Genomic DNA, 25,249 nt, shown 5'->3' with positions numbered 1-25,249 from the left:
AGATTAGGTAGTAGACTGAGATTAGAATGGGAGGAAGTGACTCGCTCAAAACGTTGCCTTTTGCCTCAGCTGATGTACTGTGTATGCATATTGCTTGGTTTTATCGTCCTTTCCATTTATACAAGCCAGTCATTTATTCATCAAGCAGTCATGAAATACCTGCCTTTGTTGAAATCAAGGGTAGGTACTCACTCGGGGCCTGCAGTCACAGGGTTTCTAAAGCCATGTTCACTTTGTGATCGGAAATCTGTGATAAATTACTCCATAGAATTCCACTGCGCGGGCCATGGCAGAGTCGGGTAGCTTGCTTTGTTGTGTGCTATATCACGATAATTGCAGTTTTTATCTGTGTGTTGAAAGCTTCGTTTTATGGAAGATCCATGAAATCAATCAGAATATTCCAGTATTTTACCGATGTGTTATGTTTATTCCATTTTACGAATGTTGCATCGTTTAATCAAATATACAAACATATTGCTTCATAGGATTGTTCGAAAGCATTGAATTCATTTTTCCGTACGATCGGCGGGTATAATATTGGTCCAGCAGCATGAAACAATACAAAAATCGTTCGATTTCCACACGTACATTTTCAAAACCATTACAAAACCGGTAATACTGGAAGAGATTTTAAGAGTGTGTTCCCTAAAAACGTTGGGTTGAACAGCTTCAACGCGACGTGCGGTTATGATATTGTCTAGTGACTCAGAGCAGAACAAGCACAGATCGCTAAGTTTTTGGAGCAGACTCTCTCACTTCAGACCTCCGTATAGCGCTGGACGTTTAGCGAAACAAAAATGAAATGAGATGTTAACGACATGCAAACAGCATCGGCAAAGCTTGAAGGAACACAACATTACATATTAGAAAACCTGTAGGGGACTTGAAAAAAACGCGGGGGCAAACAGCTAAAGTATGGAACAATGTTTTAAAACGGCACTTGGGTAATATCAGGAGCAAAACAGCGGCCAAGTACAACATGTGAAGATGGCTAGACGCTAGACGCAATATTGTCCCGAAAGTTTTGGTGAAAACTGAGGAGTGAAACATCTCACTGCTGTTCATTTCTCATCGATCATACATCACCGCTCATTCTTGCAACTGTTCACCTCCTATTTCCACTTTCACTCTCCGTCGCTTTCTCGCTATCCTTAGCTATCCCACAATCGAAACAAAACACTCGCTCCTCGGCCCTCTCATAGCCGATTCCACTGTACGGCTTTACATTCCATCAACCACATCCTCACTGTTTTCATCACTTTCCTTTCCTTCATCACTTTCCCTCTCATCACTCTTCCCTCCCCCCCCCCTCATCACTTCTCCGGCTGCGCCTCCTCCCCATTCTGCGTCAGCGCGGAGCCGAGGGTGATGCGCCTCACACCCAGAGTGCGCAGGTTCACCAGGGCGCACGTGGCCGTTCGGTGGAACTCGGGCAGGCAGAGCAGACGCACTCGCTGACCCTGTGATCCTGGCGGGCGACAATAAAGGTGGTTTAGATGGGCTCAAGTAGGGACAACAGGATATATTACGACGCTCATTGGTTTAATGGCTACTAGCGAGGACATATTAGGCACGCAGTTGAACGCATTTGCCGGTGTCTTTTGTTTTGTTTTTCTCCGGAGCTGAATGCATGGGCAGAAACGTAAAGCATACATATGATGTGTGAGTTTTAATCAAGGTAATTCAAGTAGTTTTGTGAAATTTTGTTTACGCCTATCGTTCCATAGATTTTTGCCGAAATTGATGCCCTTTCCGCCAGTGCTAATATCTTATTTACACATTTCTCGCAGCTTTTGGCATGTTTCGGTCACTCACCTCGGCACATTTTGGTGGCGAACTTGGTCTGATTGCCGGCGAACAGCAGGTCGGGGCACTGGTCGATGGTGAAGGGGTCCTTGTCGTAGTAGGGGTAGCAGGTGAGTGTGTCGGGCGCCGTGGGGCACAGGTGGCCCCAGGTCAGCAGACGCTCCAGACACGTCAGAGGGTCGTCGCACGCGCTGTACCTGGAGTAGGAGGAGACGGGGGGCGGGGGGGGGGGGCTCGGGTCAACAAACAGCTCAGTATCAATGCAAAAGCTATGCACACAAAAAAGACACTCTCGGGCAGGTTTAGCTCTAATTTTAAGAAGTGGCGTGCCCACGCGACACATATCTTTTTAGAATGCTCCCAAATAGTATTCGAATGTTGAAAAAGAAACGATAGCTGGTGCTAAGATTTAAAAACGTGAGACCTCAAATGATGGAAGAAAAACATTCGACCACCAAAAACCACCACGGCCGTCACGCACCAACCGTAACCTGTGTGTTCTCTCCTCACTCCACAGACACTATCCTGTGTGTTCTGTCACAGTCACAGGCTAAACCCACCTGTAGAGATCGTGCACGTTCTGGCCGGAGGAGCCCAGCAGTCTGCGGCCTCCCACCACCGCCTGGTACGGGTTGGTGACGCCGTGGAACGTACGGTACGCCGCCGCCTGGTGGGAAAAACGGAAACTAGTGCTAGAGTTCACCGGTATATAATGTAGCTGACATACGGTTAATTTATAGCTCAATATTACATTTTGCGACTCTGTCGATACATTTTTGTTCAGTGGATACCTGAGAAGAAGATGAGAAAAATATCTATCTAGCTGGACAGTTGTCTGCCTTCTTTATATTTGAATAAGCCTTCATTACGCTGTCCTATAAAAGCCTGCGTTCCCAGTTCCCACCCCACACCTTCCAATCCTAACCCCACCTAGTCAGCGCGATGTGGCCCGGCGCATCCAGACTTACAGACCCCGTATTCCCCCTCCAGCCTCTCACCTTGGGCAGCAGGCACGGGTGCATGGGTCGCTGCGGCAGCAGGTGATTGGTCGGGTCAAACTCGCCCGGCATGAGGTCCAGGTCGCAGCTGGCCGTCAGCTGTTGGAGCAGCTCGTCCAGCGAGCGGACGGCGGCCGCCGATTGGCCCGCCACGTCTGACGTCAGGTACGCCGCCCGCTGACGGGGACAGGTGGTCAGGTCAGATCAGGTCAGGTGGTGAGGTCAGGTCAGGTCAGGTCAGGTCAAGTTATGTCAGATAAAAGCGATAATAAGACGAGAGAGACGATTAAATGTCCACAAGCATGACTGATGGCATCATAATTTTTAAGCCAGTGAAAACTTATCCTTATTTTATTTCATCAATGATAGGAAGAAATGGTTGACTCAATCACTATCAAGGCAACCTCCAGGAAGTTGTTGTCAAGGACTCCCCTTAGAAACAGTCACATTGTGAGCAATTAGGAGAAAGTCACTTTAAAAAACTGATAGGAGAGGATGTTCCCAGTCCTTTTGGGAACCGACCTTTCCGAAAATTTCCAAAAGTGTCGATACAACTGACCTTTAGGAACTGGCTGTCCCGGCTGCTGGCGCTCAGTGAGTTCCCGGCCACTATGACCCGGGTCACGGCGGCCATTTCTGTCTGCTCCTCCTCTGACCCGAGCTGACCCGTGACCAGGTCAACGAGCAGCTGAGCTGGGAACAGGTTACCGGAGGCCTCCAGGCCGAGTCCGGATACCAGCAGCACGTAACTGAGGGGAGCGGGCCGGGGGTTAGCGGCCCTAACAGCGGTGCAGCGCTGTCGATTTGGTTCTCTATCCTATTACTCAGTTAGAAGAGCACTGTTCTCGGGGCAGTGAGTCGTGAGAGCCCTTTCTCGATATTGGACAGTTTGGGTCGGGGAGTGCGCACATCAAGCCCCGCTTGGCGTAACTCCCGACTCTGTCTATACATACATTCAAACATTTGAGCTCAAGCTGCGTATAAAGATAAGATGCTAATTGCTAACCAAAGGTGGGTGGTTAAAATTAACCAGATTAGCATCTCACTTGGGCTTTACACATGTCGTAAATGTGTTGGACATTGTCAGAAATACCATGCTGCGTACCTGTCATTGTCGGGAATGGGTCGGTCAACTGTCTGCGGCGGAAGATCCGGAAAACAGACGTCACGGACTTTGAACTTCCCGGAGACTTCTTCCCTGCCGACCACGGCACACACTACACCTGTGGGGACATAGCCTGAGTCAGAGGGACGTCAATTTGTCAAAGGGACGTTACAATCATGCCAAAATGGCATCGTTGTTATTGGAACTATGACAGCATACATTTCAACTCTGAAAACTTTAGAACATGTCATTCAAGTCAGGTCAGAAGTTTGTGGCATCAAGTTGGCTATCCAGAAAAATGTGCCCAAAGCACCGTGACGATCGAGCCGCGGACCGGTGTCAGCATTGCACGGCTGCAGCACAAGCAGAACAGACCGCTACCGTCTGCTGTGCTCGCATTCTCGCGTGTGGTGAAATAATCCTACGACTGTCGTACCATTGACATACTGCTGCGGGTCGATGTTTCCCTCCAGTCGGATCCTGGCGCCCTCGTCCTCCAGTATCAGGTGGTCAGAGTCGCTGATGAACCGCTCCCGCGGCGGCTGAGGCATCAGGTTGTGCTGCCGGTGGGTGTGTAAAGTCGAAATAAGTCGGCAATGTTTTCGTTAATCACCAATCTTCCAATAATCTACAGTCAGTCTTAAAAGTACCGCGGAACAGTGCGGTGGATCCATTAAGCCTGACCGAGAAAGGGTCTGCTATAATTTGAAAGTCACCGAGCCAATTGACCTGGGGAATGGACGAGGATGTCAATTGCTTCGGTGACTCAGATTTAGCAGTCCTTCCACGGTCGGGCTTGATGGATCCCCGCACTGTTGCGCGGTACTTTTAAGACTGACTGTACCTTATCTTACCTTACGGATAACAGGAATTTTGATGGCCACTTTGGCCTGTAGGGTCCTGGGCCTCGTTTCATAAAGAGAGTCCGTAACTTACACCCGTTTTTGGTCTTGTATTGCAAGTGCATGTGAAGCAAGTTATTTCCCCCTCTCCCTTCTGTTCCTGCTTACAAGATAAATAAATTCAATGATTCAAATGATCGTCATCGCTTCACATGCACTTGCAATTCAAGACCAAAAACCGACGTAAGTTACAGACTCGCTTTATGAAACGAGGCCATGTTCGCATCGAGCTCCTTAACTAAGGACTCTCGGGATGCTAATCTAGAATGGTGTATCTGATGTAGAATCAAATACCACGTGATTTACGATACAATGAACAGTTTTCACATCCTAGATAACTTCACATTCCATCAGCAGCGTAGTTAATCATCAAATCACACCTATGACCTATTTGACAGAATTGCTCATGTCCATAAAATACCCTCTCACAGCCACATACCTCCTCGCTAATCTCCTTCAGAATGGAGGGCTTCAGCTGCTGCTGCTTGAACAGGGTGCCGATGACGGCACACTCTGCACGCTCCTCGTCCAGCTCGGAGACGGCCACCACCGCCACCCCGCCTGGAGGCAGTTTGAAGTTATCAGCTTGAGACCAAATCAGAAATGAGCATAGATGATAGACAAACCACCCAGACCACCATACACCAGCAATGCTTGTGGTTCTGCGGCATCACAGCTGAACCTATTGTTCTCAGTTCTCACCCCATTTTTCAGCTGCGGCTGCACGCAGGCGCTCCTCAACTGCCTTCAGGCGTGATGAGTAGACATGGTAGAACTGGCGTGAAAAGTCACGGCCAGACAGCTGATAGCGTGCAGTTTCATAAGAAAACAGAGCAGCAGTCCGCTCCACTGACAGCTCTTCTTTAAGCTGCATACTGCCAGTGAGCGAGGGCTGAAATTTGAATTGGGCTGAAAACGTCAGGAACATTAACTGTAAGACCTATGCTACATATAAGGCCCTGAGTTAACTATGGGTATACCTACATTGACTGGCATAGTAATAAAATTGCAGTAACACGAAAACGCAATGTCAATGTTGAAGCTTGAAAATGAGCTTAGAAATTCAATCGATATCCATCATTCACCATCAAAAAGGAGCACCACCAAGGCCATCTATAGAAGGTACAGTCACTCCCCCGCCGACCAATCAGAGACAGATCCTGAGTGACGTCACCCCTGATGCTCGAAAGGGGTATTCCATTCCTTTACAACGTAAAAATGACTAACTTCATTTGAAGATTGTTGGTGACACTCTACACATATCGCTCAACCATTGATGCCATTGGAAAGTCCAACTAATTTTCTAGCGATGAAAAAGAGCAGCAATATGCTAAGAAATGGCCGGTTTTGAAGATATAGACGATTTAAAAACCCTCTGCAGTTGCAGGAAAGCAACGTAAAAACGCATCGAGCTTATATTTTTACTATGAATAAATCATTTTTCAGTAAGTTTTTAGATATGGTATCGATTTATTTAACAACTTTATTACAATATTTTTATTACTTGGAACTTTATTTCAAAATAATATTTTCAAAAATGGCAACTGTTGGCAAGAAGCTTTGAAGCGATTGTGGCGCGCCGCGCCATTATTGTCCTGAGGCCCCCATATGATGTCATCAAAAGTGGAGTGACATGGGCCTGAGCACCACAGTTCTTGCCTCAGCAGTTCAACTTGTGCACATCCGTCAATACAGCAGCAGATCGACATTCGCAAAACTGCTACTGGCAGACAGACATTCACTTTAGGTCCAATGAAATCGACTCAGGGACAAAAAACAGCTTTTAGTGCCACGTTGACTACAAATAGAACATAAAATGTTTGACGCAGCTGCGGCAATACTGTCAATAAATATTTCTTTCGCGCCAGTAATAGTGTAAAACCATATGAAGGAATATAATACCGGTGGGCAAAATAACTTCACAGCAAACGAAGAGTTACCTGTTACTCCACAAGTCACCAGTCACCTCGTGGGGTTCCTCTAGTTCCCAGCCTTACAGAACCGGTTTAGGAGGGAGAAGAGGGACCCGAAAAGACAAAAACGCTGGTTCATCAATTGTAAAATGTAATATTAATTGTAAATAGGAAAACCTTTATATTGTAAATATGAAAACTTTTTCCCTATATATGGCAGCTATTCAATTCAATATGGTAGCAAATATGTGATGCAAAATAGGCAAAATAGACGTGACAGAGCCGTAAAGGGAATTTAAATTGAGAATAATTGCAATTGAGGCCTAGTATGTGTGTGTTTTGACATACGATTGCATTTTCAGCTGAAAATATAGAGCGAAGATGAGTGAAGACACCGTGAATTCAAAGTATGTACCAATTTGTTGAATGCTGACTGGGGCACCAGTTTGGTTAGCACTTAGCAGGGGCACCAGTTTGGTTGGTGGTCGGGTGCTGATAATAATATTTATAATAACAATCATCTTTAAATTTTATCAGTTTCAAATTAAAAGCATTGCAGCTAATGTGCACTTAATAATTTGTTTAGCATGTTACCAATTTCATTATGTTGAGTTTACTGGAGGAATGTGGGTACCTGATAGGAGCTCAGTAGGCGGAACTATGGTCATGAGTAGGTACCCAAATATAGGAACGTTTCCATTTTTGGGAACAGAGTTCCCAAATATGGGAACGGGCGTTCCCATTTATGGGAACGGAAGGTAATTTTTCGGCCGTTCGCCCACTAAAACTCATTAGTGCATCACGTCTCAAAAAAGTGCACCCTAATTTAAGTATCTACTAAGTCTCTATAAAATTATCTTTAATCTGACCGTTGCATAAGGAAATTGACCGTCGAATGATATTTTTAATGATTTTTTGAAATGACGGAATGGTGAAAACGGGTTATACTACATTTAACTTGCAATTTTAAGGAAAATGAAGCGTTTTTTACATTTTGAGGTCAAGTATAATAATTTTCGCCTGGTTATGAAGTTTCATACTAGCGACACCAGATGCTGATATATGCAAGCGAACACGCGGACAGTCCGGGGGTAATATTGGTGACATTTGGTGTCGGGGCGCACGACCGCATGGAACGTCAGTGATTTTACCGAACTACTGTTGTAAACTCAGTTTCAGTGGTTTAAAATTATTCAGCTGTATTAAATCATCCCATTTGCCACTTACACTCATCAAGAAAGGAAAAAACTAGATTTTCATTGGGACTAGGTGTTTTGAGGGTGTAACATATTCAGCATTCCCATTTTTGGATACCTACTTCCTTGTGCTCGTCAACTATCGGTGATAAACAGACAGGTGCTTGACATGTCTCCACCCTCGGCGCGGACGGTGGATATAGGTATGGAAGATCTTGTTGAACATCGCTGAGCGTTGTGAATTACGTAACCCTGCAGAGGGGGGGGGGGCGTGCCCGCTGCGAGATCGACGGGAATAAAAGCGCAGAAGACCGGGCTAAACATGCGACGGTCTTGCCGGAAAGGTCATCTGATAATTGTTGCGTTAACAATAATTTGCGGCGTTGGACGTGATGCTTGTTAATGAAAAGAGCCCCTGAAAGGCGTCGGTGAAATCGTTCCCAATTTTGGGTACGCCGTTCCCATAATAAGGAACGCTTGCAGCGCCAGTGTACGAGAGCGTTCCCAAATTTGGGCTCGCGGCCCGGATGATGGACTGCTTTAGAAATAGGGGAACGATTTGAAACTACGATGGGCCTTACAATATCAAACTCTTTCCCAACAATATTGAGACAAATATCAGGTGGTTCACGATCGTTTTATATTTTTTGGACGTCATTTAACCCGCGCCCTGCTGGGGGGGGGGGGGTGTTTGAACACCCCCCCTTGTGGTTTTTCGCGAATATCTCAAAAACGGCGGCGCGGAGCGCCGCCGTTTTTGGTACACCTTATCATACATCAATTCTACACATGTTGTGAAAATTTCAGACCAAGGTCATTCAAGGTCAGGTCACCAGGTCACTTGAAGTGACCTCACCTCATAAAAAGTTTCAATGTCTGTCATAGCTACACCGAGTGACCGATCGCTTTGAAACTTTCAGCGATTGCTAAGAGCAATAGCATGTACAAAATGTATATCTCAGAATTTTGATATCGATGACCTAAGGTCAGGTCAATTTTGCGACCTCCCCATTATAAGTCAATGGGAGAAAATGGAAATGCGCCTCTTTTGGACGAAAGACATTATAAACACTCCCAAACACTGAATTACAAGTGGTTTAGACACACTGAACATGAAAATGGTATCCGTGACCCCTGTTTATGCCCTGAGGTCATCTTAGGTCACGAATGGTATCTAACAGTTTTTCGCAAATAACTTTTGATAGAGGCATGCTAGAGCGATGAAAACGCCTTAGATGTGTTCAGCTCGACGATACGGATCGACTGATATGCAACATGACCCTTTCCGGTCAGGTCATGACCTTGACCTGAGGTCAAATTTTCAAGTTGACCTTTCAAGGTCAAATTATAGTTCATTCGATGCGTCTTGACGAGAGGAACACGATGCCGGTAAAAGTAAGCTCGTACAAGGCTTGGGTCAAAAGTTATTGCAGAAAAACTGTTTCCGAAAAAATCGGCTATTTTTGCAGTTTTTGCCCCCTGCAGGCAAAACCGTTGACGTTAGGTCAAATCTGAGAGAATTACTCAGAAAGGGCGGTAATAGGGCTATCGAATGCGCTTTTCCGCGGCGCTGTAGCTCTATTGGTTCCCGAGTTATGCGTTGGCTTCTTGGAAATTGTCGATATTCGACCTGGAAATCGGCGAAATTTTGCCTTCAATGACCTCTGGTGACCTGACCTTTGACCTGACCAAAAAATTGACCGAAGTGATTTCCTTATTATTTTTGACGCTCTTTCGAACGCCGCCTTCCGCGTATCGCTACGTGGCCCAGGAGCCGAGTTAGAAGGGGGGGTGTTCAAACACCCCCCCCCCCCAGCAGGGCGTGGAAATCCAGGACCCCCAGCAGGGCGCGGGTTAACGGTTCTTTTTCTTGTTTTAAATAATGCCTACATGGCGTTCCCATATTTGGGTTTATCGTTCCCAAACATGGGAACGAAAATGCGTTCCCGAAAATGGGTACGCTTGACCATAGTTCCGCCTACTGAGCTAGAAAAGTCCTAAAGGTCATGAGCTCGATGAGAACGGTTCCCTACAGGCCAAGTAGCCTCTAAATTCTGATCAAATTAAGGTAAAGTAAGGTATTTTGATCCTGATCTCAATCTGGGAGATATGGGTAATGGTCAGGCAGGCGTAGCACGAGCTGCCATATGCGACACCAGGACAGGTTGTACAGACACAGACACCGACACCATATGGTCGGTGTACTAGACTGGAAAAAATGCACGTTATGCCGAATATGTCCGGTGTAGTAGCGGCATTGCGCCAAAAATTTCAGCGCACGTCTGGCGTAACTTCGCACGCACCGAATTCAGGGCGTGGCGGCGGCTGAATTTTGCGGCGCAGGGCGGCCGCATAATTTTTTGGCGAAAGACAGTCACCAAACTTAGTTGGCACGCTGGTCACTCTAGCAGCAAATCTGGAGCAATTTCGGGACTAGACGTCCCCGCCCCCGGTCATCGCATGCTTGAACTGACGAGCTTCCCTGAGTGTTCAGCGGAGGAGTAGTGACCACCTATGTGAAGCCTCAACCCTGGGAGTGGAGATAGGTATGGAAGACCTTGTTGAACGTCGCCGAGCGTCGTTAAGTAGGTAGTAGTGCAGTGGGTCCCTGCCCACTGCGGTATCGAGGGGAATGAGAGCGCGGACGACCTGGCGAAACAAGCGGCCGCTGTGCCCTCATACGCTCGCTCGCTGACCTGGGCGGTTCATTGTGCGGCCTCGCATCGACGGCGCGACAGCAGGTCCGAGTCACTATATTCAAGCTGCTCCTCGGGAGCACGCCGCCGCTCCCTATCCCCGGAGAGGGGACGCCGTTTCGGTGCACCGGCAGATGGGGGCGGGCCACTGAGGCCGCTAGGTCCAGTACGTGCACCGAATCGGCTGTCTCCACTCCGCGGCATGCCAAGAGTGCCTAGACAAGTGGTGCCTCGCGGCGCTCTGCGCCGTGTGTGGAGAAGAGGCTGATATGCCGGATCATGGAATTCTTACAGCTTAATATCACACCTTTCTCTGCAGCATTCAGCAATGTGATGTGATCGGCACCTTATTGAAGGGATGCTGTGAGCCTGGGTGTGGGTGTTGGTGTTTTTTTTTGTGTGTTTTTTTTTGTCAAGGAATTAATCATTATAGTAATGGACTTATTCAGTCTGGTTCTTATATGATGATCAATGGATTGTGGTTTTGACATGGTGTCATGAAATTCCATTCCTGTCTTGTAATTTTGAAACTGATGAACATTTATTGGATTTCAGTGGTCCCAGAATGCCCACGACATTCTATGGGATTAACCTGAGACTGGCCGAGGGTCTCCAAAGGCCTGATGGTAAGTTCTGCCCATTCACTGCCACCTATAATGGGAGTGTGAAACCCCTACTGAATTTCATCATGCAAGTCTGTCAAAGAATGTAATACCTATGCCCTTAGCTGAGTAAATGGGATGTTCCTGTAATTAAAGGCCGTGGTACCCCTTTCAGAGGTTGCCAACTAGTTTCCACGCTAGCCAGACATATTTACTTTATGGCTTGTAACTTAGAATTGTATTCAAGATTGTGCGGTTTGAAAGCTGCTCAGGCTCATGAGGACAGTGCTCAGGAGTAAAACTATTTCTATGTCCCACGATGCCAGCCGGGCACATTCACAAACGCATATTTCTGTGGACGGATATTTGCTGACGAACTGTATGCTGACAATTGTGTGCAAGCAAACATTTCCGAAAGCTAATAACTACGGACGAAGTTTGGCGAAATACGACTGTCGCTATGGAGAATCTGTGACTCGAGTTCTCTGACTCGATCGGCTTTGTTGTGCAGGTGTTCCTCTGTACTGCACCTCCATCCAGGAGGTGCAGGCGGTCATGAAGGCCAACAAGACGGCCCGCTTCAAGTCGTTCAGCAGCCAGGCGGAGGCGGAGGCGTTCAGTCGGCTGGCGGCGGACCCCGGCGAGGGAGCCGCCCCTCCGGCCGCACCCTCCCCGTCCGCCGCCGCCGCGGCCACCGGCGCCGGCGGGGAGAAACCTTCACCGTACAAAAATCCCTCCAGACCGGACTTTCAGGTCAGTATCGGACTCGGTGACTTTTATACTAAAAGAGACTGAATTAACTGAATTTTGCCGATAGTACTACTCAGCGTGGTGGCTAGGTACGGGGGCTAATGTGTATGCGAAGCATTCAGTTGGGTCGGCCCCTAGCATAACGGCACGGCTTTTGCTAGATACAGTTTATTGATCCTGTTTTGATGATGTAGACAAGGCATTTGCTTTTTATTTGTTTGTCATGTTATCTGCTGCGCTAGGTTGAACCCTGTAACATACGATCATCCGACTTAGCCGGGCCATATGACGGTTATCTCGTCTTTCAACGATAAAAAATGCTTTCTCAGCTGTCTTTTGATATCTGATGACATTTGATCATGAATGTTGAACTACTAGACTGTGATTGTTTATGACGACATCAGCATTCTCCTGAACTCCTCCCGGTCTCTCATGTCAGGAGTTCCGCAAGCTGGTCGAATCTGGCGACGAGCGCGGCGTGGTGGCGGCAGTGGCGCGCAACCCGCGCTACCTGATCAGCAGCGGCGACACGCCGGCCCTGCTGCGTGAAGGGCCGCGCCACAATTCCCTTCATCTGGCAGCGCTGCGCGGACGGGACGCCGTGTGTAGGACGCTGCTGGAGCTGGTGGGCGATCCGCGGCTCTTTCAGAGACTGTACCCCGATGATGCGCCCGAGGTGAGTGCTGGGGATGCGGTGTCAGAGAGGCTGTACTGAGGACGGGGATGAGGCTGACAACTCACCAGGGAGAGTAGCTATGGCAGGGTGTAGCTGAATTCGGAGACCATTTTGCGATAAAACCATGTGTCTGCGTGGGACAGTGTGAGTAATTAGAATATTGTGTATATGTCTAGTGTTGAACTCCGCGAACATGCCTTTTATTGCTGCCACCCTTCGCCGGCCTCTCCCTCCTTCTCCTTTCCCATGCGCAGCTGAAATATCTGATTCCGTCAGGCGAGTTGTTTTTCACCTGATATTCAACACCGGCTCACGTTCTCCTTCTCCTGACTGATAAGTGGCTCCCCCACGAGATCACTTCTTCCCACGGCTGGCAGACCTTCCCCCATCCCCTCTAACATCTCTCACTCTCCCGGTACCTATCTGACTCACTCCCCACCGAGTCACTGACTCCCCTACTGAGCTCCCCTACCGAGTCACTGACTCCCCACCGAGTCACTGACTCCTCTACTGAGTCACTGACTCCCCACCGAGTCACTGACTCCCCTACTGAGTCACTGACTCCCCTACTGAGTCACTGACTCCCCTACTGAGTCACTAACTCCTTCCCCTGACTCCTTCCCGCCTGGGTTCACCAGGTGGCGGCCGGCCGGTCCGAGTACATGCTGGACCTGTACCTGAACATGCCGACCAAGGGGACGTTCGAGACGCCACTGCACCTGGCCGCCAAACAGGGTCACCTGGAGACGGTCCGCGCGCTGGTGCAGCACCCCGCCTGCAAGCGCGACCTCACCAACAAGTTTGGAGAGACGCCCGAGCAGGCGAGTACGACGAGAAGCGACAAGTAGAGAGTCAACGTAGACAGCTAAACCGATCCCCGACCAGTAGATTCTGCTCTGGGGAAAACGCAGGCTACAAGGGGAAAAGCTGACTTTCCATGCTCGGCATTCTTCCTTTTAATTAGGTACGACTATAAGAAATGGTTCACAAATTATTGGTTGTTTTTTTGAAAAAAGTATTTATTGTGAAAAAATATTCACCCATGCCTTAGCAAGTAATTAAACGATGCCAGTATTCATCTCAGATCCGAAGCAAGAACGTTTCGCTTGGCATTTGCTTAAGCATGCATAGCACTTAACCTACATAGCTACATAGCTTGAAAAGAAAATATGACAGCAGGTCATTCTTGAACCCGCTGAACACATCCGAGACCGAGCGTGCTAGAGCAATTATATGAGATTGAGGCAGACAGCAACAAGCTGTTAGAGATGCTAGAGAGCACCTAGATAATACAAAATTGAAACTGCTATTGATTAGAAAACAGATCTTACTTTGAAATAAAATAGCAAGCTGGTGCGTAATGACAATAATAAGCTTTGCAGTGTCCTTACACATGAAAACTTGCTTGCTGCTGGCAAACCGCCCGGCCAATGCCACCTCTCGCTAAACTACCAAAAATAAAAAGAACCGCGGCCTGACAGTTTTCAGCCGCCTCTGTCGCCATCCCAGGATCCCCCCGGTTCACACCCACTTCTGGTCACTGTTGTCACCGCGGCGAGCCCCGCCCTGCCCTCCACCGGAGCCTCCCGGGGCCGCGCCTCCGACCGCCGCCGGCTGGATGAGCTCCTCGCCACCCGACTGGACGCCACTGTAGATCACGCCGGCGGCATTGGCCTGGCGCAGCTGCCAGTAGTAGGACAGCACCACCAGCCAGCTGTACCAGGAGGCCGCGCAGACGATCGTCACAGCCACAGACGAGACGCCGAGCGCCGCGGAGAGGAGCTCTGTGCGACTGATGTAGCGAAACACGATGGCCGATATGAACATGGCGAAGTTGCCGGTGGTGATGAGACCGAACAGGATGCCCCTGAAGATCAGCCAGGAGAGCAGGTGGGGTCGGCCCGACCGCGGCCGTGTCGCCGAGACGTGCACGCCGTACATGAGCAGAATGTCAAACGGTAGCTGGATGGCAACGAAGACAGTCAGCGGTGCCAGCGCCTCCACACCGGGTAAGTAGTCACGATAATAGGAAGTTCTGTACGAGTTGAAATTCGCCCTCTCCGCGTCCGCCCAGCCCCAGCCGGAGAGGACGGCTAGCGTCTCCAGCAGGATCAGTGTCAGGTAGACAATGGCCACGGCGAGCGCGCCGTGTCGCAGGCTGCAACAGCAGCAGCCTCGCAGCAGGAACGCCATCGCAGCTGGGAGACTCTTCGACGGAGGCGGCTGCACACTCCGGCGGGCGGCTGTGGTCCCTCGGCCGGCTGGGTGGTTGTCGGGCTGCGGTCAGTCCGCTTCAGCTGTTAGCGGGAGTTCTCTACTGTCCAGTAGCTGTTCGGAGTGGTGCGAGATCACCCCAGATCACCAGAGATATCTTCAGAGGTCCACCAGCGTGGCGCTCCTCCGGACCGCGTGCGACCGTTCCCGACACACTGTCCGCTGCGGGGTCGGACGGGCCGGCCCGGCCCGGCCTGGTTTGGATAGCTGCTGAGTGCTGAGCACAGCGTCTCCCCAAGGGGGGAAGGGTGCAGCTGCCCCGCGTGCCACGGGCGACTCCAGTGAGTGCCAACCGGAAGGCGAGCTGCTCCCTGCCCCATCATGGTAGATGCATACTATTAAGTCCCTTTCAAAGAACATTTAATGTCGAAACGGTAAGAAATAAGAAAGCAGCATTACTCGCTACAATAAATTCAGTCTGAAAAAGTTTGGTGACGAAAACTAACGCGTAGCAGCTACGCGTTAGCTAGCGAGCGTTTTGATGTTATATAGCCCATGCAATGGACGCCACAGCTCAAGGTCAAAGCCAGCATGGATCCAAAGTCCATGGCTGGCTGCTGCCTGGGGCGCGGCTGGGTGGGACGCGGTCGGGGGGGGGGGGACGCTATCACTGCGTCGGACGCCGGACGCCGCGCGCCGGTCTGTAGCTACAACACGGCTGGTGCAGGCCGCAGGGGGCCGTCTCAGGGGTGCACCCTCTCCGCGCGGCTCATGTTTGGGGTGGGTGGAAATTCTCCGAGAGCTGCGTGGACTTCGCCCTGGGATGTAGGAGCTGTGCTACTGCTCTGGTGGTTACGCCATCGGCTGACACATTCAGTTACTACATTAGAATCTGCTTAATAAATCCTCGGATAATGAATCTAGCCGCTTATTGTGGCCACTTGAGCTGTTCACCGATTTCTCCATAGACGCATAACTGACCCTGGTTTATAAAGCTACCGCTTAATAAATCCAATACGCCATGTCACGAAGGTGGATTTATTATGCGGATTCTACTGTATGTCAAATAGCTCATGGATGTCCAATATTGGCGTTAAAGGAAGGGTGCCACCTTTTGGACACAACGCAGTTTTTACAAGATTAGCCTCACATGAACCTAAAAACCGGCTTCACTTACCTATGCTCGAGACGGTCAGCATTGAATCCGCACGTGAAGTTATCATTTGCGAGTTTTGCTGCCAGCATTCGGGCAGGCAAAAATCTTCAGCACTATTTCCTCGTCGTGTTAAGGGTATTTTATAAAACATGAAATCAGCAAAGGTATGTATAAAAGTTATACTTTTGAAGCATGTTTTATCATTTTGAAAGGGTATATTTTTTCTTTATGGTATACACTTAAGTTTTAAAATTTTAATTGGGAAGTTTTTCTAGTAAGTTGCATGAAGGGTGAAGGGTTCCATAGATCTCTTAAGCATTGTAAAGGAAAAACCTTTACTCGACTTATTTGATGTTCTTTTGACGTATCTTACTTAGTTCAACTTACTTACTACAACTTAGTTCAAATCATGTTATCTTCTTCCTTTTTATTTGTTCATCTTTTTGTCTCAGTTGCGCCATCAATGCAAATGGCAGAATGATATGTTGCCATGACAACAGGATATGCCAGCCGTCCTAGCTGCCACATCAAACGACCTTGAGTTGTAGTGGTGATATAAACAACGATCTTTTTTTTTGGCCAATGTATTAAATGCAATGTTTCGGTTTTTTGTATATTGTGGACGCGCTAACCACGTCTAAAAATTCAAATAAGTAAAATAGATTCATAGAACAAAAATTTCGGAAGGTGGCACCCTTCCTTTAACCCGGCGGCCGCTGGGCCACCGCGCCACCGCCGGCCGCTGGGGGGGGGGGGGCATATAGTTGCCCCCCTTTACTTCTCCGACGATATCGTCGCAACGCAAAGAGATAGAAAAACGAAACTTTGCACACATCTTCCTGAATACCTAGCCGAGGTTGTGTCCAAATTTGGTGTCGATCCCATTTGAAATGACGTCACAGTGACGTCAGAAGTCAAATGATAGATTTGCGACTCTTAAGTTTCCTCACGAGTCACGATATATCCGATATATGAGACCGAATATAAAGGATTGATTATAATGGTCAGGAACTAGTTGGAAGTGTGCTTAGATGTTTTAGGATGACAGCAGGTGCTGTCTAGTTCATTTACAGTTGAGTTCCTTGCTCAGCGACATCAGAAACGGTCCATATCGGAAAACGACAAAAATTTATGACGTCACTGGTACGTCATCTTAAGTGCTACAACCACCAAACTTCCTCAAACATTACATAGGTATTCATTTGAAGCTATGCCAAGTTTCACGTTCGTAGCTCACCAGGTTTCGGAGATATTCCACAAAACGTAAAGGGGGGAATTTTATGCCCCCCCCCCCAGCGGCTCGTGGGTTAAAGGCTAAAGCATGTATCATGTATTGTCTCGTCATTATTCAGAGTAATCAAACCAAGGAGGCAGTCAGATCTACTTATATCCGCGCCCCACTGGGGCAGTGTCCCAAAATTATATTTTGGCTTGGGTGTCGGAGGGTATTCGGGAGAGTATAGGGAGAGTATTCGTCACTACCAAGAGGGCTGAGAGTAGAAAAATGCCAGGAAAGGCACAAAAAGAGCAGAAAACAATGCCAGCCAGAAAGGCACAAAAAAGAGCAGAAAACAGGAGTCAACAATTGATTTGCGAATGTTATAGGATGTCGGAGCTGCCTGGCGGGGCGGAGTAGACTGGCGGCGGCACGGCGACGTGAGTGCGCAACAGCTCATTATTGGTCACCTGAACATCCAGTCGTTGAAGCCCAAGATGCCCGAGCTCTGCAGCGACATCGACCGAACGTACGGCTTTGATGTCCTGGCCCTTGCTGAAACCTGGTTGACACCGAACGTACCTGACCGTCTTCTCCCGGTGAGCGGATATAAACTGTTTCGCTGCGACCGCCCGAGCCGTTCGCACTTGCCGAAGGGTAAGGGCGGTGTCGCTGTGCTGGTTCGAGACAGCTTTAAGTGTGAGCAGCTGAAGACGCCTTTCACCGGTGATGTTAACACGAACCTTGAGATTGTTTGGGTTTTGGTGCACGTCAGTAAACGTCAGTCGCTATTGGTTGCATCAGCCTACAGAGTGCCTTCAAACAACACACAGCAAGTGTCTGCCGATCTGGAGTCACTTGAGAACCAGATGCAGTTTATGCTTGCCAATTACCCTCGCTCCACCCTTGTTATTGCCGGAGATTTCAACTGTTGTTTACTTAAGGCCAGGGGTAGTGCCCGCGAACGCATGTTGCCCGACCTGTTTGACACTTACGGACTGACCATAGCTAACCGTGATCGTCCCACCTACCGACCTGCCGGTTCTCTTCTCGATGTTGTTGCCACGAACCGCCCGGACCTTGTGCGCAGAGCCGGCGTGACCCGGTGTCACTTCGGAGGTCCACACGACTTTACCCGCGTTATTCTGGAGCGGCAGGGTCCCCCCGGCAGTGTAAACCAGCAGAGAGTCGAGCGGCGCTGTTTCGGTCGTGTTGATGTTGCTGCCTTCAATCGCCAGCTGTTTGATTGTGATTGGTCTGGTGTGTACCTGTCTGACAGCCCCGCACTGAAATGGCATGCCTTCTGTGAACTGTTCACGCGACAGCTGGATACCGTAGCCCCAGTTCGCCGGGTGACAGTCCGACCGGCAGCTACTCCCCCGGTATCGCCTGATACACAGGAGCTGCTCAGGCTGCGGCGCGCGGCTCTGACACGCGGCTCCCGGGACGAGTATCGCGAGGTGAATAGGCTGTGTAAGGCTGCGATTCGAGGCGACTGTCGAGCCTTCTATCAGCAGCAGATTAACCGTGGAGGGTGGCACAGTCTGTGGCGTGTTCTACAGCCCGTGATAGGACGCAAGCAGCAACATGCCGACCCACCTGCGGTCACGCCCGACGCACTAAATGACTACTATGTCAATATAGGACCTGCCACAGCCGCTGCTGTGCCGTGTCCCGCCGCTCCGGTTCCTGTCAGGCTGCCGCGCGTTACCTCAGGCACGTTCAAGGTCCAACCCACCGATATTGACACACTGTACTCCACACTCTTGAGTATGAAACCGTCAACGGCCACCGGAGTTGACGGTGTTAGTGTTAGCATGTTGCAGACGTTTTTTCCCGGCATTGGCCATGCTATTCTCGACATCGTGAACTCCAGTTTATCGACTGGTCTCATTCCACCTGGATGGAAGCACGCGATAGTGACACCAATACCGAAAGGCAAAGCAGGGAACACGCCAGCAGACACGCGCCCTATTTCCATTTTACCAGGCATAATGAAAATAGTTGAGCGCATAGTTCAAACCCAGCTGATCGACTACCTATCCGAGCATTCTCTGCTGGTAGCCGAACAACACGGGTACAGGAGACTGTACTCCACTGAGACGGCCCTCAACGTCATTACTGACCGCATTCTTCAGTCCATGGACAACGGTGAAATTTCAATTTTGGTCTTACTGGATCTTTCAAAATGTTTTGATGTCGTGTCTCACCAAAAACTCCTGCAAAAACTTAGCCTATACGGTATCGACACCGACTGGTTCGCTAACTATTTGGCTGGGCATGTGCAACAGGTCAGAGTCCGCGCCGCTGACGGCTCCAGTATCACCTCCCGACCGAGAGAAAACACCATTGGTGTTTTCCAGGGAGGTAGTCTCAGTTGTGCCTTGTACATGCTTTTTGCTAACGATCTCAGTCTGCACATGCCCGACGGAGTCACCATAGTACAGTTTGCAGATGACACTCAAATTTTGGTCACTGGAAAGAAACGGGATTTGGATTGTATCATTTCACGCACTGAGGCCGCACTCGACGCCGCCTACCGATGGTTTTGCCACAATGGCATGAAAGTTAACGCCGCCAAAACACAGATGCTGGTGTTGGGCACACCAGCAATGTTGCGTGGACTCCCGCCCGTCACTGTCAACTTTTGTGGTTCAACTGTAGTCGATGCAGGGACGGTGAAGAACCTCGGACTTTATCTCGACCGCCATCTGAACTATCAAGCTCACATCACCGCCATGGCATCAAAATGCACAGGAATTTTAATCGCTCTCAGTCATGCCCGCCACGTGATGCCAGCAAACACACGTAAGGTAGTTGTTCAAGCCCTAGTCATATCGATCGTGCGGTATTGTATAAGCGTGTATGGGTCGTGCGGTGTGACCCAGATGGCTCGTGTCCAGAAAATTCTCAATTTCTGTGCCAGAGTCGTCAGTGGCCGTAGACGCAGCGACCACATCTCTGACGTCATACAGCAGCTCGGCTGGCTACGGGCAGACGAATTAGCCGAGTACCACACTATCTGCGCAGTCCACCGAGCCATCACATCGGGTACTCCTGAACATATCAGTGATACCATAGGTCCTGTAGCCCGCGACATACACGACCACAACACCCGAAACGCAGGGCTGATAACACAGCCACGGGCCCGAACAGAGACGGGGAGACGTCGACTATGTATTAGAGGAGTCGCGATGTTAAACGGTGCCGAGTTGAGCCCGTATATACCAGCGTTTCGCGCCAATGTGAAGCGTGTGATCATGTCGAGACGCCGAGTAGCTGTCTGAACCTGTTCCAGTCGCACGCTTGTTTGTGTTTGCCAGTGATATCTATGCCTACTCGTACTGTCTATATGTTCCCCGTTTTATCTGGTTTTACGTGTCTGGTGAAAAGCCACTTTTATTGTGGATCCTAGATGAATACACATCTGTATCTGTATCTGTATCCTTATAAGATAATTAAATCGAATATAGAGGGAAATAAAAGATACGTGCAGACACACGCAGATGCTCTTTATTGGTAAAATAGGGAGTGAAAAATTTATCTTAGAAATTGGAGGTGAGAGTGGAATATTATTTTGATTTGGATGTCACTTCCCACCCAAACTGGCGAGTTTTGGGACACTGCACTGGGGGTCCTGGATTTCCACGCCCTGCTGGGGGGGGGGGGGGTATTGAACAATGAACATCCCCATTCTAACTCGGCTCCTGGGCCACGTAGCGATACGCGGAAGGCGGCCTTCGAAAGAGCGTCAGAAATAATGGAAATTTAACTTCGGTCACTTTTTTGGACCTTTTCGCCAGAGGTCATTGAAGGCCACATTTCGCCGATTTTCAGGTCGAATATCGACAATTTTCGCCGACGCATACCTCGGGAACTAATAGAGATACAGCGCCGCGGACAAGCGCGTTTGATAACCCTATTTATGCTTTTTTTAGTATTTCTCTCAGATTTGACCCAACGTCAACGGTTTTGCATGCAGGTGACACAGAAACTGCCAAAATGACGATTGTTGCTGGAAATTTTCTGCAATAACTTTTGGACTCAAGCCTTGCACCAGCTTACTTTTACCGGCATCGTGTTCCTCTCGTTAAGACGCATCGAATGAACTATAATTTGACCTTGAATGGTCAACTAGAAACTTTAACCTCAGGTCAAGGTCATGAGCTGACCGGAAAGGGTCATGTTACATATCAGTCGATCCGTATCGTCTAGCTGAACACATCTAAGGCGTTTTCATCGCTCTAGCATGCCTCTATCAAAAGTTTTTCGCGAATCACTGTTAGATATCACGTGGCCTGCTATGACCTCAGGGGCATAAACAGGGGTCACGGGTGCCATTTTCATGTTCAGTGTGTCAAAGTTACTTGTAATTCAGCGTTTGAGAGTGAGAATGACTTGCGTCCAAAAGAGGCGCCCTTCAATTTTCTCCATTTACTTATAACGGGGAGGTCGCAAAATTGATCCGACCTTAGGTCACCGGTGTCAGAATTCCGAGATATACATTTTGTTATTTGTACATGCTGTTGCTCTTATCAAAAGCTGAAAGTTTGAAAGCGTTCGGCCATTCGGTGTAGCTATGGCAGACATTGAAACTTTTTATGCGGTGAGGGCACTTGAAGTGACCTGGTGACCTGACCATGAACAACCTTGGTCTGAAGTTTTCACAACATGTGTAAAATTAATGTATGATAAGGTGTGCCAAAAATGGCCGCGCTCCGCGCCGCCGTTTTTGAGATATTTGCGATAAACCGCAGGGGTGTTTAAACACCCTCACCAGCACCCCCCACCCCCCACCCCCAGCAGGGCGCGGGTTAAAAATAGCATAACGGTAAATAAATCACAGTACCTTGATCTCATTCATCAACCAATTTGACACAACAATAGGTATTAGATTATGATAGCACCTTAAGCTGTAACATGTTACGGGCTTGTCGTGAGCAATAGTTTCTAGCGCCATTTTTCCAGCTTTTGGCTATATGCCATGCAGCGGTGTATTAACCCTCGCCCGTAAACGGTGTTTTGCCACCTTCGCCCATGCAGGGGGGGGGTTGGTGCGACCCCCCCCTGGCGTTTGAAAACGAAGCGTCGTAGAGCTTAGCGGAAAAGACCAACGGATTGCTCTCAACGAGATCTCGCGATTGGTGGTATATTTTTTGGTCCTAGGTCAACATTTGACCTACTTATGACCGGTCAAAGGTCAAATTTTCGGAAAAATCAAACTATCAGATTTCCGCGCCAATTGCGGCAAAACGGTAAGAGATATCGACTTGAAACCTTCACTATCGTGATCCTTGATCAATTCTCTATCGTTTGGTGTGTATTTCGACGTCATAACTCTAAAAATGATGCGTTGGGAGCATCGGAAGTCTGCAAGGTCATTTGTGCATTGGGTCACGTCAGGCGTGTGACGTCACTGACCTGACCCTGACCCAAAATGAACTACAAGAAACAACCGACGGTGCCTGAAATGGATAGCAAATTCGAATTCAGGGCATCAAAATACCCCGAAAAGGCATACAAGTGCAAGAAGTCATTACAGGTCAACCGAGGTCACTGACCTTACCTTGACCTTTAGTGACCTTCAAAATGTCAACAGACATTGTGCCAATGTCAAATCAGCCAGTTGTGATTATAAAACAATCCATCAGTGCGTCAGGTCGGTCGGCATTTATACCAATGTGAAGCAATCTCCAATTTAGCGTAAATCTGGCCGGAGGTTGTTCCCTTTATGACGTCATAACTCCGTGACCTGAAATGACCTTGACAAAAAAAAATTACCAAAAGTTGCGCAAAGGATGCCCCAAAGGGTACTGAAAATTTGAGCAGGCTATCTGAAACGGTTCGGCGTGTAGCTAAGAAAAACCTCAGGGGGGGGGGTTGCACCAACCCCCCCCCCCTACATGGGCGAGGGTTAAAAAGAAATCGCGAAGGGGGAGCAAGGCCTAGGAGAGCGTCAGCCACCCATGGAGGGTGCCATACGGTCAAGAGAAAAAAAAATCCTTTACGATCGCTTAGAAGGGTGTGGCGTTTTTTACCACGCCACCAGTTTTTTTTTTTGTGTGTAAGGAAAGGCGCGACACGCAGTACTTTCAAACTTGGTATAGGTTATGCCAAGGTTATGCTGCCTTGATTTTGCATAGGTAATTAGCAATTTTGTTTTTCTCCAGGTCACATAAGGTCAAATAACCAGCTCAGCTTAATAGAGACCGAGACTGAGTTTCCAAAGCTATCGCGTATTGAAAGTTATCGCATTTGCACGAAATGGATGCTTGCCTCTGCGGTTTTTCTGGTCCAGACTTCGCCGAGGTCTGCGTTCATGAGTAGCATGCTGGACGTTTTTGGTGGTATGTGCATTGGCACTGTATGTTTAACTGTACAGTCTGTCTTAAAAGTACCGCGCAAAGTAACGGTGGATCCATCAAGCCTGACCGAGGAAGGGCCTGCTATAATTTGAAAGTCACCCAACCAATTGACCTGGGGAATGGACGAGGTTGTCAACTGTCAGTTGCTTCGGTGACTCAAATTTAGCAGGCCCCTACTCGGTCAGGATCCACCGGTACTTTGCGCGATACTTTTAAGACAGACTGTACACCTGACAAAACATATGGCGACACCGCTCCTTCCGACACCCTGCTTCTGTAAGTCTCCCTGAAAATCATCTGTTGACGGCATCTTCTTCCCACACGCTCAGCCATTGAGACTGACACATTACCAAACACTGACCAATAATACCCTCTCGCTGACCCCCCCCCCCGTCCCCCAGGTGGCCTGTCAGCAGTACTCTGGACCAGATAAGGACGGACTGCGGCGGCAGATGGGCTTCCTGCTGCAGGAGCCCTTCTATGTACAGGTACAGTGACACGAAATGTGTCTGTCAGGCTGTGACATGAAAATTGGTATAAAAACGTCTTGCAAGTATCTTAGTTCTTATAACAAAATTCATTCAGGGACAGACATATTATGTCTGACGATGAGCGTTGCCTGCTGGTGGTTACTGGTTTCCCTTTCAACTTTTTTTCCGTAGTTGTTCGCCATAATTTCTCCAATTTACGGTAACTTTCCTTAATTGACCGCAAAACACTGCGGAGCAACCTCCACAACCTTTTGACGTGCCCTTCTTCCACTGATTCTTTACTTCTTCGACGACCGTATTTCCACTGCTGGGCGTCGATAACCACTGTAGTCCGGGCGCCCAAAAACCCAATTCATCAGCATCATCACTATTTCCACTACTCCAACACCTCCTGCAGTCAGAGGCTGAGTCTCGTTTCTCTCTCTCTCTCTCTCTCTCTCTCTCTCTCTCTCTCTCTCTCTCTCTCTCTCTCTCTCTCTCCTCTCTCTCTCTCTCTCTCTCTCTCTCTCTCTCTCTCTCTCTCTCTCTCTCTCTCTCTCTCTCTCTCTCTCTCTCTCTCTCTCTCTCTCTCTCTCTCTCTCTCTCTCTCTCTCTCTCTCTCTCTCTCTCCCTCTCTCCGTCCAGGTGCTGGCCGAGGCGGACGGCTCAGGTGCACCGGTTCTGGCTCCGCCGTGTTCGCCACATCAGGAGCGACAGAGGGGTAACAGCGCGCCGGGGACGCCCAGTACACCGCAGTCGCCGCTACTGGTGAGAAACAGGGGGGTAGGGTAGGGTGGGGGTGGGGGGGGGGGTCCGACAGAGGGGTAACAGCGCGCCGGGGACGCCCAGTACACCGCAGTCGCCGCTACTGGTGAGAAACAGGGGGGTAGGGTAGGGTGGGGGTGGGGGGGGGGTCCGACAGAGGGGTAGCAGCGCGCCGGGGACGCCCGGCACACCGCAGTCACCGCTACTGGTGAGGAACAGGGGGGTAGGGTAGGGTGGGGGGGGGGGGGTCCGACAGAGGGGTAGCAGCGCGCCGGGGACGCCCGGCACACCGCAGTCGCCGCTACTGGTGAGAAACAGGGGGGTAAGGGGGGTCCGTCAGAGGGGTAACAGCGCGCCGGGGACCCCCGGCACACCGCAGTCGCCGCTACTGGTGAGAAACTGTGTGTAGGGGGAGGGGG

At 49.3% G+C, this 25,249-nt stretch overlaps 2 protein-coding genes across 2 annotated transcripts; one reads left to right on the top strand and one right to left on the bottom strand.

The window, feature by feature from the left end:
• Window positions 1-656: 656 nt before the first annotated feature.
• Window positions 657-5,947, bottom strand: LOC122374299 (DNA polymerase delta subunit 2-like). The gene is made up of 10 exons (XM_043352957.1): window positions 5,897-5,947; window positions 5,514-5,720; window positions 5,251-5,372; window positions 4,346-4,469; window positions 3,910-4,027; window positions 3,364-3,553; window positions 2,805-2,981; window positions 2,367-2,473; window positions 1,816-2,003; window positions 657-1,468 (listed from the first exon to the last, which is right to left on the bottom strand). Exons 1-10 carry the CDS (start codon window positions 5,922-5,924, stop codon window positions 1,314-1,316), a joined length of 1,416 nt encoding a protein of 471 aa, XP_043208892.1. The 5' UTR covers window positions 5,925-5,947; the 3' UTR covers window positions 657-1,313.
• A 1,041-nt stretch (window positions 5,948-6,988) lies between these two features.
• On the top strand, window positions 6,989-24,833 carry LOC122374298 (ankyrin repeat and LEM domain-containing protein 2-like; the record flags this gene model as incomplete). The annotated part of the gene is made up of 7 exons (XM_043352956.1): window positions 6,989-7,131; window positions 11,172-11,242; window positions 11,730-11,971; window positions 12,408-12,644; window positions 13,283-13,465; window positions 23,997-24,083; window positions 24,711-24,833. Coding segments are annotated over exons 1-7 (969 nt in total), but the record flags the coding sequence as incomplete, so codon positions are not given.
• Window positions 24,834-25,249: the final 416 nt, after the last annotated feature.

This window comes from Amphibalanus amphitrite, unplaced genomic scaffold (genome assembly GCF_019059575.1).
Source record: "Amphibalanus amphitrite isolate SeventyFive unplaced genomic scaffold, NRLGWU_Aamphi_draft 001636F_arrow, whole genome shotgun sequence".
Lineage (NCBI taxonomy): Eukaryota > Metazoa > Arthropoda > Thecostraca > Balanomorpha > Balanidae > Amphibalanus > Amphibalanus amphitrite.
Note: the sequence above shows the minus strand (reverse complement) of the source record. Positions and strands in the feature narration are given on the sequence as shown.